Source organism: Ambystoma mexicanum, chromosome 9 (genome assembly GCF_040938575.1).
Source record: "Ambystoma mexicanum isolate Mex_15411 chromosome 9, UKY_AmexF1_1, whole genome shotgun sequence".
Classification (NCBI taxonomy): domain Eukaryota; kingdom Metazoa; phylum Chordata; class Amphibia; order Caudata; family Ambystomatidae; genus Ambystoma; species Ambystoma mexicanum.
This window is the reverse complement of record NC_090931.1, coordinates 80,938,012-80,955,932: the sequence shown is the minus strand read 5'-3', so window position 1 is coordinate 80,955,932 and position 17,921 is coordinate 80,938,012. Positions and strand designations below refer to the sequence as shown.

Below are 17,921 nucleotides of genomic sequence, written 5' to 3'. Positions count from 1 at the left end.
ATATGTGCAGCGGTCTGGATATCTATTAGGAAGGAGTACTGCATCGGACAATTGAGCAGCTGATCCCTCGTCATCCCTATGAACATATTTTAATGAAATATAGCAATCACTTGTTACTGTGCTGTTATTGTCATGTTGTCATGTCCATATGTAAAACATAATTGAAATGTCATGAAAAAGGGTGCTCGTTCTTTGCCCTGCACCAGATGCAGAACTTGTTCCAACAGCAGTGGAACAAGGACTTTGTTGCGGGCCTTCTGGCCAAAAGCAAAATCTCCATTATGTCTTCCGGGAGGTCCCAATCCTTATATCTCAACCTCTCAGAAACCATGCATGAAGGTTGAGTGTCTTGATCTCTGGATGGAGAACTTAACCCTCCTCTCGCGAGAGACGTTTCTATGTGGAAGACGCATTGGAGGGCAGATGAACAGGTCCAGTAGGTCCTGGTACCACGTTCTCCTGGCTCAAACCCAGAGTATTTAGGATCATGGGTTGCATGAACTTTCTTAACCTCCTGATCATGTGAGGAATGACGGGGACTGGAGGAAACTCGTACAGGAGTGGAAACTCCCAGTCAACTTCGAATGCGTCCCCTACAGCTCCTCCTGGGGGAAATTCCCTGGTTCAGTACAGTTCGTAGTTTCTATTGGCACTGGTCGCAAACAGATCCACTTCAGGGGTTCCCCAAAGGGCGAAGATGTCATGAAGGACTTCCTGAGCCAGTTCACACTCGTGGGGGATTGTGCTCTGCCTGCTCAGAGACGCAGTTGTTTTCTCCTCTCCAGCTAGGTGAACTGCAGATCGACAGATTCCGTCTTGAATTGCCCAGAACCAGAGCTGCATTGTTTCTCTGCACAGTGGTAGTGACCCTAGGCCTCCTCCCTTGTTGGGGTAGTACATGGCCACTGTGTTGTCAGTCATTATCAGGACATTCTTTCCCCGTACAGAGAGCAGAAAGGCCTTCAGCTCAAAACAATTGATGTGTAGTTTGGACTCCACACCCTGTGAGTGAGGCGTCCGTCACTACAATCATCTCCGGCCATAGTTGCCAAAAAGGTTCTCCCTTCAAAATAAACATTTTGGAATTTGTTGACCATCTGGAGAAGGTCTTGAGCCCTCAACTTGGGTGGTAAGGCTTTTCCCCAAGGATGTGTCCAGGACAGCCCCGATGAATTGGAGCCTTTGAGATGCTATCATGTAGGACTTCCTGAAGTTGAGGGAGAAGCCCAATCTGTGGAGGGAGTGGGAGCTTGTACACGAGAACAAGTTCTGATGAGCCAATTGTCTAGGTAGGGAAAGATGTGAAACCGCCCCTCAGATTTGCTGCCACTACTGCCATCAATTTAGTGAAGATCCTTGGGGGTGAGCCTGAAAGGCATTACTCGAAACTGAAAGTGAACTGCCAAATGGCAAACCTCAGGTACTTTCTGTAGTTGGGATGTATAGGCACATGAAAGTAAGCATCCTGAAGAAGCCCTGGAGGATCTGCGAAAGAGACCATCTTGAATCTGTCCTGCCTGAGGAACATTTTCAAGCAGCTCAGGTCCAAGATGGGTCGCAGTGCTCAGTCTGTCTTGGGAACCAGAAAATAGGTGGAGTACAAACCTTGGTATTGCTCCGCTACAGGTACCCTTTTCACAGCACCTTTCTCCAACAGCGAGAAAATCTGGTTCCCGGAGAGATTGCTCGCTAGGACGACAATCTGGAGGACTTTTCAGATATGGGAGACAGTATCCTTGGGCTACTGTCTGAAGTGCCCATGCATCCGAAGTAATGTAATGCCATTCTTCCAGATGCTGTGTCAACCGGCCTCTCACTGGGCTTCTGTGAGCAAAGTGTTCAGAGGTGTTGGTGCTGTGGCAGAGAGCAGTGAGGCGGTAGCTGCCTGTGCAGTCTTTCCTCTACCGCCTCTAAAGGCACGTGAGAACCTCCTTTGTCCTCTTTGGGTAGCCTGGTCTCTTCCTCTTTGTCCAAAAGATTAACTGAAGTGAAAAGAACACCCTCTCCAAGCCTACATAGGTGATTTTGCTGCTGTTGTGGCTGACATATGGCTGTTCACAAAGAATGTGCAGCCACTTAGAAGCCTGAAGCTTCTCCAAGAGGTCATCGGCACAAACCAGTTGGACCCATCGAAGGGCATGTCCAAAAGTCTACACTGGATGTCAGGAGCAAATCCAGATTTGTGCAGCCATGCAAACCCCCTGATGACTGCGCTTGAGCCCATAGAAAGGTCGAAACAGTCCGATGCGTCAAGCCCTGAATGGAGTGATTGGCATGCCGCCTCCTTGCCATCAGCATCCCTCATCTCTCCTTCAGGCATGTTCTCTGCTGCCAGGGAAATTACATTCCGAAGAGTGTATGCATGTTTCACCAAGGTACAAGATGCATTAATGGCCTTGCGGGCCATGCTTCCAGCCAAGAACACTTTTGCCAACGCATCACATTTTTTGTCATCGCTATGAGGTGAAATGGTTGGGTAAGCAGCTGCCCATGAAGTGGAAAGTAGCTGCCTGCACCACCAAACCTGGAGTAGGGTGCCTGGAGAGAAAGTCAGGGTCAATGGACAATGGTATGTATTTTCTCACCAACTCTGCTGTTGGACTTCTGCCAGTTCTCCAAAATAGTGTTTTGGACAGCTGAATGAAAAGGCAGCAAAGGTTCCTTTGGAGGGCCTTTGTCAAGGATGTCTGTGAGATCATCCAAAACTATGTCCCTTGCAGGATGCCCCCAACCCAAATATTCAGTGACCCGGTTCATAACTGTTCTGTACGCTGCATTCAGACGAGCAGTTATGTCCGATAAGTCTAATTCCACCTCAGGGGAGGTGTCCAAGCCACTGACTTCTTTAAGGCAAGTAACTAAATCATATAAATGAGATTCATCAACTATCAAATCTTCTGGGACATTTGGCGTGCGAAAACTTTCGTACCAGAAGGGTACAAAGTCACCTTCGTCATCCTCTTCAAAAATGGATCCAAAGGATCTGAATTTGTTTTCTTCGATTGCAGATGACGAGTCCTTCGACAAATAAGTGATTGAAGCCTTTAGCTTTGATGCAGTTCCAGTGGTTTACATAGTCAACGCTACGCGAGAAGGCAGCCCCAAGGCTTTTTGACTCATGCTTTTGGGCGCGCGGGTCAAAGCCTTTGACAAGTCCCTGCTGGCCTTAATGTGGACAGTGGGTTAGTCAGCCTTTTCCAGCTCCTTCGAGGGACCAGGAGGGGCCACCTTTGAAAAAACATCCATCATTTTCTGATGGAACTTTCCCCATTCGGCCACAGAGGCAGTCTTTTCGAGGGAAAGTTACATGCCCCTGGTCACGTGAGGAGTCGGAAGATGAGTAAAGACGAAAAATGATGAGAATCGGTCCTGTATCTGGGCTGCTTGGAGTGTTTGGAGCGTTTTTTGGACCTTTGTGGAGATTGGTCCCTTATAGAACTCCTGCCTTCAGAAGATTTCCTCTTTGAAGGGGTGGAGGAGGGAGCCTTAGAAACGTACCAATCTAGGGTGAGTTTTGCCCTGCCTTGCTGGTCATATGCTCCTTGCTGAGGCACCAGAGACACATCCGGTGCAGATCTTTGATCAACATCGTTTTATCACAGTCCGCACATATCTTAAAGCCTGTCTTTGGCATAGACATTATCGAAGATTCAAAAGGAAATCGCTGAGGCACGTCGAACCATTCCGAGAGTTTGCTGTGCATGCAGAAAAAATGGACTGAGACAACAGGCGCAGTTTGTGCTATTTATACCATCATCGACGTCACATCCGGACGCGGGAATGGAAACCGCCGAGGGACATTGACAATGCTGCACAACGCCCTCTGCTATTGAAATTTCTTGCAGACTGCAAGCAGGATATAAGTATATCAAAGAAAGAATCCATGGACACAATCCATTAGAAGCATCTGTGTCAACTCGACAGCAACCATCGGCTGCTTTTGATTCCCATTCAATCATGCTATTGGACATTAACTATATATTTGGGACTGAGCATAAGAGATTTAGCAACATCTAGAAGGTAATTAAAACAGAATGGGTCATAAATCACTGACAACCATATAGTTTCAGGCAACCTACGTACAATCACCTCATCCCCCCCAGTGGTAGCTCCTGCATACTGGGTTGTGCCGCACACCCATTAGCAGCATTTAGCCTGTAATCATGAAACCTTCTAATTGATCCCTCAACGTGTACTTTCTAACTTTTTGGAGTTGTTTGTAAACTTTAAAAAAAACATTAACTTGACTTAAGACAAGCTTACCTTGGCAAGGTTAGTCGATTTCCCAACACCATTCACGCCACAGAACGTGACCACATAAGGCCGGCGGCTTTTCTGGGCCTCCATAACATCCCGCAGCACATCAACACGCCGCTTCGGCTGAAGAATCTGCACCAAAGAATCTTGGAGGGCCTGCTTCACTGCAGAAGTCACAGCTGTTCAAAGGGGAGAGCACAAATAAGTATTAGATTCAAAACTGCAAAAAGATATAGCAGAGAAACATTTATCAAAATGGAGTATACAAGTTAACATCAAACGAAGAAATAGGCATGAGCATCCTGCTATAGTGCAGCAAGGATTTAACTTGAGGCTAATCAGAAAAACAACCAGTTCTACTTGCTCTCTCAACATACTATCACATATACACATGTGTTAGGCAGAATCCTGTGCAGTGCCCTTAGGGACCACTACACACAATTAAGACTACAGGTGGCAATACAAGTTTTACCTTTGGTACAAGCCTGTACTACTATGTTAAAGTGGTAGCAGTAGCGGAGCAGCCAGGCTTATCTCAAGAGTATATGAGCAGTAGCAGAGATTACACAAAGGGACCACAATTACTGTGACTCAAGCAAACACTGACTCCAGGTTTCAGGTAGAAAAATATAAGTACATTTATTTTTAAACCATTTGTTATGAACAACACTTCTATTAAATTCAAAACCACACGTAAAATATAAAACTAACCAATTCACTTTGTACAGTATGACTCAAGGTAAGTACCCTGTGTTTGAATGGACCGGTGTTATGAAACGAGACACGTTACCGTGAATACAATTGCGATCACTTTTTGACAGTCCGGTCTACTAAATAAACGCGTATCCGTGACAAGAAATGCTACCGGGGCAAAAACACACTTGGCACCTGAGATACCCAGAGGGAGTTGGAGGCAAAAATCATAGGCAATATTATAGCTAGGCAGACAGAATCGAAGAACATTCATAGACAGGAATTCAAGAGTCAAAGGGCCGGAGCCAGGGTCAAGTGACACCGGGTGCCTGTTGTCGAGGATCACACAGTCGGACAATTCACGACTCAACATAGCCAAGAGTACTTTGATATTGTCAATGTTCGTAAGCAAAAGTTATAAGAAGGAGGGAAGACAAGGGCAAGCCTTGGAGATTAAGGAAAGGAATTCACCCCAATTCCTCAAGCAGAACACAGTCCCTTATTCAATGGAGAAGCTGGTGCCCTGGCAGTTGTTCCTGTTGGTTTCCCGCAGACCCACGGTTCCTGGAACTTCGATTTGAAGGACAACACCCCTCCCTCACATTCAGACCACCTAGACACCCAGGCACCTGGAGGAGGGCTTCTGAGCAGAAGCCCGCCAAAAGACGGTGAACAAAGGAGGCAAACCTGGTTTGCCACGCAAAGTAAAACACAAGAAGGACTTTAACAAAAAGAAATGGTGGATAAACCATACCAGAGCCAAAAGAAAAAGTATTTGGTCAAGTGGGTTTAAGTTCGAGGCTAATATAATAGACTAAAACAATACCACGTTTATCTAATATAATCGCGGTAGAACAGTTGGGGTAGATACCATTGCCACCAGCCAAGTCTAAATGTTAAAAGAGCAAAACAATGCTCTAGGAGGTACAGATATAAAGGGATACGAAGTAACCCTTTCCAGTACTCCATGGAAGATGGGGTGTACTGGATCTGTGGTAAATTGACCAAGTAAAGTTTTTCTGGGGGACTGTAGTCAGCCGCAGAAATGGAGTCGGTGGGAAGTCTAAAAGACAACCCTGTGTCACTGCACTGAAGGTGCTGTGTAACACACAAAAGAAGGGGGCTACTGAAGTGGTGTACTTCAGAGTCCACAATCATAAAAACAGGTAAATGACACATGGCAAAACATGGGTAAGAGTGGGGGAAAAGCTCACACTCTTATCAAGTGAAAGAAATAAACTCCAGACGTCCAACAAAGCTGCTGGGGGACTCACTAGGTGAGGGAAATTAGCCATAAAATGAGAATTCTCCCTAACATGAACACCAAGCTTTTTCTTTTCCTTTTTACCATCTCCATGGAAATGGAGCAGAAACCCTTTTGCTGGGTCTTATGTAAGGTAATGAATTTGTGGGAATGTGTTAGGGAGATATTTGGCCAACCCTGTGGTGTGGCCTGAGTAATCATCTAAACAAATGGTAGAACGGTGTGTCATCCAAAAGTAAAGACCAGATTCTCTAATGGTAACTGTAGAAGAGCAATCAAGCTCAACTTCAAGAGGGAGGAAGGCTAGCAGAGGAGTACAGTTAATTGCAAATAGCCACCACCAACGAATGCACTGGTATACTGAAAAATAGACACTCTAAGGACATACTTAATATACTTATGTGCAATCTGAGTACTTATTTTTGCTATCTTAACACAGAACAGAGCCTAGTGTAAATTAAAAAAAAACAGTAAAAGGCCTGGTGAGGCCCAACTTACTCCTTGCTCTAAAATGCAAGCACCATACTGCATATAGGCTTTCAAGATACTTAGGAGGCAGACACTATGCATAAATATTTTCCAAGGTAAGATAAGAAAGACCACCTAGACAGTTAAGGCTGTTTTTGTACAACCCTCTGTTGCAGGATTTATAACCACTGACCTTAATGGGGGGCTAACACACCTGACAAGAAAGGGAAGCCCATCCTCTGTAGAAGTTATGTAAAGTGGAGGGGTTGACCAGGCTTAACTGTCGGGTATGGGCCGCAGTCTGACAAAGGTACAACTAGTCCACACATTTATCTCTTGAAAATATGCAACATATACTGAAACTGATATACTTTAATTATGCTAGATATAGAACTCTATGATGTCAAATAAGTGCTTAACACATAATACGCAGTATGAAGAATACAGTTTATTGTTAAACCAGTAAACGTATAAAAATTACTCTGCACCCCACTGCATTTATGTGGTTCCACTATCTCAGTTAGACACCAACATAAATTAACAAAGGGGGAGTGTGGGGAAACAAGGGAACCACACAACCTAACAAAGCCAGTAAAACCCTACATAGGCAGACATATTGAAGCACAGCGTCCTATAAGCACAACCCACACCGGTTATGTATGGTAGGTCCCAAAAATTTGGTTTTTTGTTTGCTCCCAATGTAGAAGGAAGCTGTTGCTCCTGCAAGAAGGAATCCGGCCAAACCAAGCACTTTGACTGGCAACAAGCGCCCAAAAAAGCTGTATGTTAACTGCCTTACCTGAAGGTAGTACAGCGTTTTTAATCGCCATGAAGGTAGCTTATACCATCAAGAATAGACAGAGATGCTCAACCAGGTTTTGAAACCAATGTCATGTTTTATATTGTAGGTCATGTTAAAGGAAGGGGTTGTCATCTGACTAATTCTGTATAAAAAGCAACTATATGTCCTGAAGATGGCTCTGTAAATCTACACCGTGAACAGCTGGGTACAGTGTATCACGAGCAAAGAGCCGAAACACATGTCGACTTGATAAAGTAAGCCTAATTTTATGGTCTTCCGTTTTGTGCTCTTAAAAATGAAGAAAAAAACACAGTTATAGAACAGTACTTTATAATCTGCAGCATTATTAAATCAATGTGCAATAAGAGGCATCTGTTGAAAAAAAAGACCACAACACAGACTTGCATCCAATAGCGGCTTTGCAGGTCCGAGTATTGTGCTTTTCGTGGCAAGAAGTAGTATGCAAAAATCACAGTATACCAACCTCCAGTCACAAATTTATGTGTCAAAGGTTCAATTTTAAGTAGTGATATGGAATGATTTTTCGTCTTTGAAATATTGTCAATGTTTATTATTTTATGTTGTTTGGTTTAGCCAATCTTTACGGCTGGTCTTCTACACTTGATATGAATTTTCCTAAATAAATGAGTGACAAGACTCGTGGTCTTCACTCTCTCTCTACCTGGATGTACTAGAAACAACATACAGCAGTGTAATTTAGACGGTGTGAGCAATTTTCTTTCGCTCCTATACTAAGGGAGGGGTAACCATTCTTCTGTAGACAGATACATGTGTAAACCCTTCCACACTTAAGTTTAGTCCCCCGAAAACCAATTGAAAGAGTGGAAGTACCCAACAGATTAACCACAACAATCTCTTAACAGTATTACATCCAGGAATTGTCAGTCAGGACCCAAGGACACTATACAGAACTTACCAGTTTCTTGCTACATTCTAAATTAAAATTATGGCACATAACAAATACACACAATACAACTTTGGCACTTAGAGGTAGAACACTAAGGGACACATTGTCACACATAGCTAGGAGGGGTATCCAACTCCAGGATATATTTTTGTTTGACAGGGCCATGGGCCAGCAGGGTACTTCGACACCAAGAAGGGAAACATTGTATATTCTTAGACTAGAGTATAATACACAGACGTGTCACTTGTAAGTGCCCCATAGGAAACAGGAACAAGTTTGAAGGCTGACCTGAGGTTATGATTTAAAAAAAAAAGCCAGCTGTGGAAGTATTTCTAAAATTAACCCTGGGGTGAATTTTGGGATGCCAACATATTATGGTGAACAGGGAAGACAATGAAGTCTAGCCAAACCTAATCAAGGTAGGTAGCAAAGTGGCAATGCTTGGACTCGGGAGGGGTGCACGTGTTGGAACAAGTTACTTACCTGTAACTGTTGTTCTCCAGCATGGGTCTGGCATGGATTCACATGCTCATGAATATTCCCCGTCGTCAGGCTGGGAATCCTCGGTAAAGAAAAAACCAGTATCAGTTTCGTTTCTGATCTGTCTTTCGTAGTAATAACCAATCACTGGTCTCTGCGTCATACTGACCACAGCCAATGACTGCCCTCTACCTAAGCACCGCCTCTGGCAGCCATCTTGAGATTTGGAAGCAAGTGAAGTGGCAGTATGACCAAGTGAAGAGCCGCAGAGGGGTAGGCGGGAGGGTTCGCATGTGAATCCATGCCAGACCCATGCTGGAGAACAACAGTTACAGGTAAGTAACTTGTTCCTTCTCCAGCATGGGGTCTGGCATGGATTCACATGCTCATGAATAAAGAATACATAGCAGTACACACATGCACAACCACGGGAGGTGGCAAAAGCTCAACATTAAGCAGTACATCAAACTCAACATTAAGCATCTTACCTCCTCACCAGGCTCACCTCAGGCGAACAGGTTGCGCAGCACTGCTTGGCCGACCCTGGACTCCTCCCTGGAATCCCGATCGACGCAGTAGAATTTCGTGAAGGTGTGCGTCGACCTCCACGTAGCAGCCCTGCATATGTCCAGCAGGGGCACACCAGAAAGGAACGCCGTGGTAGCTGCGATCGCTCTGGTGGAATGGGCTCTCGGACGGCCAGGCAGCGGTCGGTTTGCCAACCGATGACAGTACATGATACAGCCGGAGAGCCATCTGGAAATGGAAGCCTTCGAGAGAGCCTTCCCCTGATTGACAGGTCCAAAGTTCACAAAGAGTTGTGACGTCTTCCGAAAACACTTCGTGCGGTCCACGTAGAACTTCAGCGCTCTAGCCACATCCAGCGAGTGCAAAGTCCTCTCAGCCGGCGACGAAGGCGACGGGAAGAACACAGGCAACACCAAGGGTTCGTTGAGATGGAAGTCCGACGGTACCTTGGGCATGAAGGAGGGGTGCGTCCTGAGCACTACCCTCGTGTCGTGAAAAGTCAAGTACGGGGCCTTGCAGGAAAGGGCCTGGATCTCTCCCACCCGTCGTGCGGAGGTGATGGCCACAAGAAACGCTGTTTTCCACGACAGAAACTTCAACGGGGCCGAGTGCAGAGGCTCGAACGGAGGTCCCATGAGCTTGGTCAGCACCACGTTGAGCTCCCACGCCGGGGCCGGAGCCTTCACCGGCGGGAACGATCTGAACAGTCCCTTCATGAACTCTTTCACCAGACGATGAGACCACAAGGACGCCCGGCCCGTGGTTCTGGAGTATCGGGAGATCGCAGCAAGATGAATCTTGATGGACACGTGTGCCAGTCCAGCTTTGGCCAGCGTCAGCAGGTACGGCAGTACCTGGGGAGCCGTAATCCGTAGAGGGTTAATCTTCTGTGCGTGGCACCAGACAGAGAACCTCTTCCATTTGTGTCCGTAGCATTTAAGAGTCGAGGACGCCCTGGCCTTTGCAAGAACCTCTCTGCAGTCGGCCGGTATGTCGTATCCTCCAAACTCTAGCGCTGCAGGAGTCAGGCCTGCAAGTTCAGCGATTTCGGGTAGTGGTGGAGGATGGCGCCTCCTTCCCTGGAGAGTAGATCCGCGTCCACCGGCAGCTTGATTGGCGTGGACGCTGACAAGTCCAGAAGGTCCGGGAACCATATCTGCCTCGGCCACGCAGGTGCGACGAGGATCATCCTGCACCGTGACCTCTTGAGCTGGTTGACGAGCCGGATTAGCAGTGGCAAAGGAGGGAACGCGTAGAGGAACAGGCCCTCCCAGGGGAACGAGAAAGCATCGCCCATGCTCCTCGCTTGGGGAAACCTGCTGGCGAACCTCCGGCACTTGGAGTTCGTCGCCGTCGCGAACAGGTCGATCTGGGGTGTGCCCCACCGTCGGAAGAGGTGATCCACTAGATCCTGCCGTAGTTCCCACTCGTGGCACGAGCGCAGCTCCCTGCTGAATGAGTCGGCGATGGTGTTTTTTATCCCTGCCAGATGAAACGGCACCAGAAACATCCTTTGGGCGACGGCCCAATGCCACAGGTCCTGCGCCTCCTTGGACAGCGCTGGGGACCTGGTTCCGCCCTGTTCCCTGATGTAAAACATGGTGGTGGTGTTGTCGGTGAAGATCCTCACCACCTTGCCCTTGAGGGACGGAAGGAAGGACCTGAGGGCCCAAAACACTGCACGGAGCTCCAGGACGTTGATATGGAGGGACTTCTCCGTCGGGAGCCAAAGGCCTCTCGCGTGCAGATTTTCGGTGTGCGCTCCCCACCCTTCCAGGGAGGCATCCGTGGTCACTGTCTCCTGGTGGTCTGGGGTCTGGAAGTCCATGCCCGCCGTCAGATGCGCGCGGTTGCCCCACCACCGGACCGCTCGGCGGAAACTCTCGTCGAGTGTGATCCTCTCCTCGAAGCCGCCCGTCGTTTGGATCCAGCGCGCGTCCAGGAACTCCTGCAACGGGCGCATCCGGAGCCTGCACATGGGAATGAGGTAGATGCAAGAAGACATCATTCCGAGGAGGGACTTGATGGACCTCACCTTGGCCGCGTCGGAAACCAACATCCGCTGTACCTTGCCCAGGATGGACCTGGTCCTTTCCTCCGACGGGGAGGCCAGAAGGGACACTGTGTCGAGCTTCGCTCCCAGAAACAGTGCGTTTTGCGCGGGTACCAGGTGGGACTTGGCGTAGTTCACGGAGAATCCCAGGTCCGTGAGAAGTTGGACGGTCCTTGCCGTGTGCTCCACGGCGAGCTCCCTCGTCTTGGCTCGGATGAGCCAGTCGTCCAGGTAGGGGTAGACGTGGATCCCCTCGCGGCGCAGCTGCGCTGCCACCGGTGCAAGGCACTTGGTGAATACCCTGGGTGCCGACCGTAGACCGAAGGGGAGGGCTTTGAACTGGTAGTGACGCCCTTGGACCACAAACCTGAGGAATTTTCGGTGCCCCTTTAGGATGGGAATATGCAAGTAGGCATCCTCCAAATCCAACGACAACAGGAAGTCTCCTTCCTCCAGCTGCCCCAGGACGTGCTGGAGGGTGACCATCCGGAACTTCTGCGCCTTGATGAACTTGTTCAGACGTCGCAGGTCTAGGATGGGGCGCCATCCTCCCGTCTTCTTCTTCACGAGGAAGTATCTCGAGTAAACTCCGGAGCCCCGAAGCCTCTTTGGGACGAGTTCGATGGCGCCCTTCCTGAGCATCGCCTTTACCTCCAGGAGAAGCTGAGGGACGTGAAGCTCTTTCCTGGCCACGGGGGGGACGCGCGGGCACCTTCTTTGAAACTCGAGCGCGTGGCCCCGGGCTAAGGCGTCCAGCACCCAACGGTCGGTGGAGATGGACTCCCACACGCTGACGAAGCTCGCCAGCCGGCCTCCCACCGGGGTGCTTCGGTGGGGGCCCGACCCCACGGCCGGTTCAATCCTGTTACGACGAGGCTTTGCCGCCTTGACCTCCTTGGCGACGACGGCGGGGTCCGCCAGACTTGCCTCGTCCTCTGTAGGCCTCCTGAGACGACGAGCGGGCCGCTTGACGGTAGGTGGAGAAACCGCCGCCGGAACCTTTGGAGGCGCCCTTGCCTCCGCTGCTCCGAAAGGGCGTCCGTCGTTGCTGCTGAACCCCAAGGGCCCGGGCCGTCTGTGTCCGCTTTAATGGCCTGAAGGGAATCGTCCACTGTTTTCCCAAACAGGTTGTTCCCATCGAACGGCATGTCCAGGACTCTGGTCTGTACGTCTTGACGGAAGTCCGTAGCCTTGAGCCATCCACGCCGCCTAAGGCACACGCCGTTGCCCAACTGGCGAAACCCAGTGTCGGCGATGTCCGTCGCAATAGTGATGGCGTGGTCCGACGCCACCTCACCTTCCTGTAGGATCTCCAGGGCATCCGCCCTCTTGTCGTCCGGTAGGAAGTCCAGCAGGGGAGCCAGTTTGTACCATAGCTCCCTGTCGTAGCGGGCCACGATAGCCAAGGCGTTGGCCGCCTTAATCGTCATCGCTGCAGACGAGATGACCCTGCGTCCCATAGCGTCCAATTTCTTTCCCTCGCCGTCCGGTGGGGAAGTCGATGTGGAGGCCCCCCCCCCCCGCTTTCTTCCTGGCCGCCGCGGAGACGACGGAGTCCGGGGTAGGCTGCGCCCGGAGGCACAGGGGGGCCGCGTCCGGGACCCGGTACTTCTTCTCGTACCGGTCTCTTCTAGCTGGCGTCGTGGAAGGGTTCTTGAGGAGGGCGAGGCCCTCATCCCAAATGTCGTCCAGTAGAGGCACCGCGAGGACCGTCTTCCTCTTGGCCTCGCGCCGTTGATAAAGGAATCCTTTCTTTTTCTTCTCCTCAGGGCAGAGTTGGAAAAGCTCGGATGCCCTGGCGATCATGGAGTGGAACGATCCAATCTCGTCGGGCGGAGAAGCCCTGGTGGGAGGTGACGACGGTAGATCCTCGTCGTATACTTCGTCATCCGTACCCGTCGCTGCCGTGTCAGTCCCCGTATCATCCCCTCGGGTGGACGGGGAGGAGGGCTGGACGGGGCGCGACGGCTGAAAAGGAGGTGGAGGGTGAATCCTTCTTTTCTTGGGCGGGGGAACACCAGAAGGTCCCGGTTCAGGATCCCCCGACGGGAGAGGTTCCTCCGTCGGCAACGGTAGTCTCGTCCTTATCTCTGAACATAAGGACTGTATAGCCAACAAAATGGCCGCCGAGTTGTCTTGCGGCGCTGGCAGAGGGGAATCCGACGGGCGATCAGGGGCCCCGTCGGCACCCTCGACGATGATGTCGTCGTCACCTGCGTCGGGATCCATCCCGACGGGCCGGTCTTCTTCCACGCCAAGGCCGTGGCTTAAGACCTCAATCAGCTCTTCCTCCGAGGTTGAGGCCGAATCTACGACGACGCCCTGCCCCCCCTTTTTCTTCCCCGCCGGGGATTTCACAGGGGTCCTATCGATGGGCACAAAAGAGGACTCTCTCCGAGGTGGCAGGGAGACTCTGAGCCCCGAGGTCGCCACCACTGGTGTAGCCTCCACAGGCTGAGCCAGGGCCGCCGCGACAGTATCGATAGAGGGCTTGGCCGGATGGATTAAGGCCTTCACCACCTTAGGTGCGCTCACCGCCTTATCCTTGAGGGGGGGGATACTGCCTCGCTCCCCCTCCGATGGGGCCTTCGAGCTCGACCGGGGCCTCTCCAGGAGCTTCGCCGGGTGCTCGCCCTTCCTCTTACCCGACCCAGAGCGTTGGCTCGTGGCTGAAGGTGCCGGGGAGGGTGCGCCCTGCCTGGCGCCCGTAGAGCCCGACCGTTCGGCGCTCCCGGTGCCAGCGGACTCGCGGTGCTTGGCCTTGTGTTGGACCCCCGTCGCCGGGGCGTCCTCAAAGGTCTTAGAAGACCGCTCGGATTTCTTCCTCTTCTTCTCACCCGACGGGCTCTTCCCTTCCAGCCAGTTGGCGAGACGTTGATGGCGGTCCTTCATGGTCCGCTCCGACATATTGCCGCAAAACGCACAGTCCTTCTCCACGTGAGTCTTGTCCTCATGTAAGCAGTAGAGACAAAAGGAGTGTTCGTCCTCCTTAACGACGTTCTGCAGCTGGCATCCAGGGCAGATCCTGAACAGCTTTCCGGGCGTCGAGCTTCCCTTCTCCTGGGCCATGTCCGGGCCTGTGAAGCTTCTGGAGTCCTCCAAAAGCGTAGCTCGACGAAATCTTCACCCTTGAGGGGCGCAGACGAATCCGACACGGGTCCCCGTTGATCGGATGGAGAGTCGGTGGAGCTTGAGGCTCTTTTGACCGAAAAAACGAAGTTTTTGAGAAAAAACGTGAAAAAATAGCACTAACGCTCGAGAGCAATAGCACGAGGATCCCAACACATGAACGTGCGGTAAAAATCTGAAGATGGCTGCCAGAGGCGGTGCTTAGGTAGAGGGCAGTCATTGGCTGTGGTCAGTATGACGCAGAGACCAGTGATTGGTTATTACTACGAAAGACAGATCAGAAACGAAACTGATACTGGTTTTTTCTTTACCGAGGATTCCCAGCCTGACGACGGGGAATATTCATGAGCATGTGAATCCATGCCAGACCCCATGCTGGAGAACTTGAGCTACAACAAGTCCACACAGATCATCACTAATAATTCCAGTTAGAGAGGTTGGTAGTAAATAAAATAAACTAATATACAATGATTTATTAGGCTTTTAAAATGCACACTAAGCAAACAAAACCTCTAGGCCAATATTGTGCACACCTACCATTTAACAGATCTATACATTCACCCTTAGGTAAAAAGCATTTGATTCAATTTCCAGTGTAAAACAGCTAAGCAGTCTGATGTATAAAACTCCGTAAAAACACTTTAGAGTAATCATAAAACAGTTCCCCAACAGAGTTGAGCCCCAAGATGGTTTAAGGCCTTGTGCCTTAAAGTAATCAGTTCCAAATTCACACTTTCCAGTAAGGTTTACTATGTGATTGGACGATGCCTGAGGTAAGGATTCAAATTTCAAAAAAGATATGGAAAGTTCAGGTACGTAAACTCACTCAATCGCAATACACTAGGATAGGCCAAGGAAGCAATCCTTGGCAAGGGCCCCTTCGACCAAAGTAAGGAATGGATTTGGGTTGTTTTACAGTGACGAAAATCATGCGGCCGATCGCAAATACGGTTTTTCCATCAAGGTAAAACAAACCAAAATAAATACATGACTCCCCTGCCCCCCACCCCCACTTACTTACCTTGCAGTGTCACATTGTGCAGTCGACTCGCTGTGTCCCTGCAACGCCTGTTCCCTTTCATTTCCATGATCGGGAACCGGCGCCGCAGGGTCATTTGCCTTTTTGTTTTGTTTTTTTACATAGGGGATGTCCCCTATTCGGGGGCACACACCCGCAACCCCACTCCTCATGTTCGGTAGTTTCCTCATTCGCACGAATGGTACAGGCCTTTTTTCGGTCTTTTGTACCATTAGTACAAATAGATAGTCTTTTTGGCCGTTTCTGTTTCCGAGTGAGATAGGGACACGACTATCTCCTATGTAATCTTATCCAGAACAGGGAAAAGGACAGGTATGCTAATTTACCCCCTCACCTCCCCCAGACAGATTTCTCCAGAGACCACCACTGAGTTTCCAGATTTGGTTGGGGACAGTCGTCTGTTTCATCTGGTCGAGTGAGTCCCAGAGGTTCGTGTGCAGAGATCACCCTCAGCATCAGGATTTCGTTTGGTCAGTCGTGGTACTTGCATCTCCGTTCCAAGCACTTTCCAGCTCAACAACCACGAGAACAAAGATGAAAACTTCTGTGGAGCAGGTGACCTCAGGAAACCTCCAGAGTGTGAAGAACACACGATTGAAATGGGAGTCACCGTAGAGGTTTTGGCTCAAACAATGATCTGGCAAATGGCCTGCAAGAGAAGAACAAGTTACTTACCCTATCTGGTAACGTTCTTTCGATGGGATGTTCCTCTGACGTATTCCACATCTATGACAGGTAATGACCACAGCTGTGCTGCTTCGGAAAATTGTTCGGCGTAGGTGTCCTGCGTTGATGACGTCGATACGTTGTCCCTCGAGGGCCTCCGTCGACGGTCAACATCACTGGATGTTATGTATAGGACGCACGGCGCCCGTAGCCTCAGTTGTAGTTTTTTCCTAAGAACGTGTGGCACCAATCTCCTGCCAGTATGACTGCAGAAAGCCTTGCGGAAATGTAAGCTGCAATCACATAAATTCTGTAGAGGGGCAGGCTGGGAGGGTTCGATGTGGAATACGTCGGAGGAACATCCCATTGAAAGAATGTTACCAGATAGGGTAAGTAACTTGTTCTTGGAGGGGATTGTGTCCTCCGACGTATTCCACATCTATGACAGACTCCCAAAGCAGTAGCAACGTATGGAGGTGGGAAAATAATTTACAATTTCATAATTTTAGAATGCCCAATCAAATTGCTGAATAGAGGACTGCCTTACCAAAGGCCAAATCCTGCTCATGGATAGAGTCCAAGGAATAATGTCTCAGAAATGTATGGACATAGGTCCATGTGGCTGCTTTGCAAATATTGCGAAACGGAACACCCCTCTGTAGGGCAGTGGAGGCAGCCATACCCCTAGTAGAGTGAGCACGTAAGCCTACTGGAGGGTCCTTTCCCGCCAAACGGTAACACTCGGAGATCGTCAAAATGATCCATCTGGACAAGGTCTGCTTGGAAACAGCCTGACCTAAACGCCTTCCAGCATAACCAACAAAGAGCTGATCGTCCACTCTGACCCGGGACATCCGTGAGGGATAGAAAGTCAAAGATCTCCTAGGATCCAACCTATGGAGCCTCTCCTCTTCCTTACCAGGATGTGGAGGAGGATAAAACGCCAATGAATTACCTTCTGGCTCAAAAGGAATTCCGACACAAGCTTCGGAAGAAAAGAAAGCTGCATCCTAAGGACAACCCTATCCTTATGGAACACAGTGAAGGGTGGATTGGCGGAAAGTGCCTGCAACTCACTCACTCTGCGTGCGGAAGTAACTGCAACTAAAAATACAGTTTTAAAGTACAACAGTCGCAACGGCAAGAATGCAAGGGCTCAAACGGAGCTCCCATTAGGAACTTTAAAACCAAATTCAAATCCCATCCCGGCACCTGGAAAGGCGACAGTGGAAACACATTAGTTAGCCCTTTTAGAAACTGAGAAATCAACGGGATCTTAAAATAAGAACATTCCTCAGACGAGCACTTAAATATGGACAGCGCCGCCAGGTAACCCTTAAAAGGTACTTACTTGCAGGCCCTTGTAGGATAAAGAAAGCAAAAAAGACAAGACCAAAGGAATGAAACATTGGAAAGGATCCACATTCTGTACCCTGCACCAGTCGCAGAACTTTCTCCAACAGCAACGGTACAGGGATTTCGTTGCGGGCCTTCTGGCCGAAAGCAACACCTCCATCACATCTTCAGGGAGGTCCCAATCCTTATACCTCAACCTTTCAGATACCAAGCATGAAGGCTGAGAGACTTTACCTCTGGATGGAGAACCCGACCCCC

The 17,921-nt window shown here is 49.6% G+C and overlaps 1 protein-coding gene across 1 annotated transcript in view; it reads right to left on the bottom strand.

Moving 5' to 3' along the window:
- The window catches only part of SRPRA (SRP receptor subunit alpha), a 644,254-nt gene that overhangs the window by 165,100 nt on the left and 461,233 nt on the right, over positions 1-17,921 (bottom strand). The window contains exon 10 of the mRNA XM_069614204.1: positions 4,264-4,436. Within this exon, the coding sequence (XP_069470305.1) occupies positions 4,264-4,436 (173 nt within the window). The remainder of the gene's footprint in view (positions 1-4,263; positions 4,437-17,921) is intronic.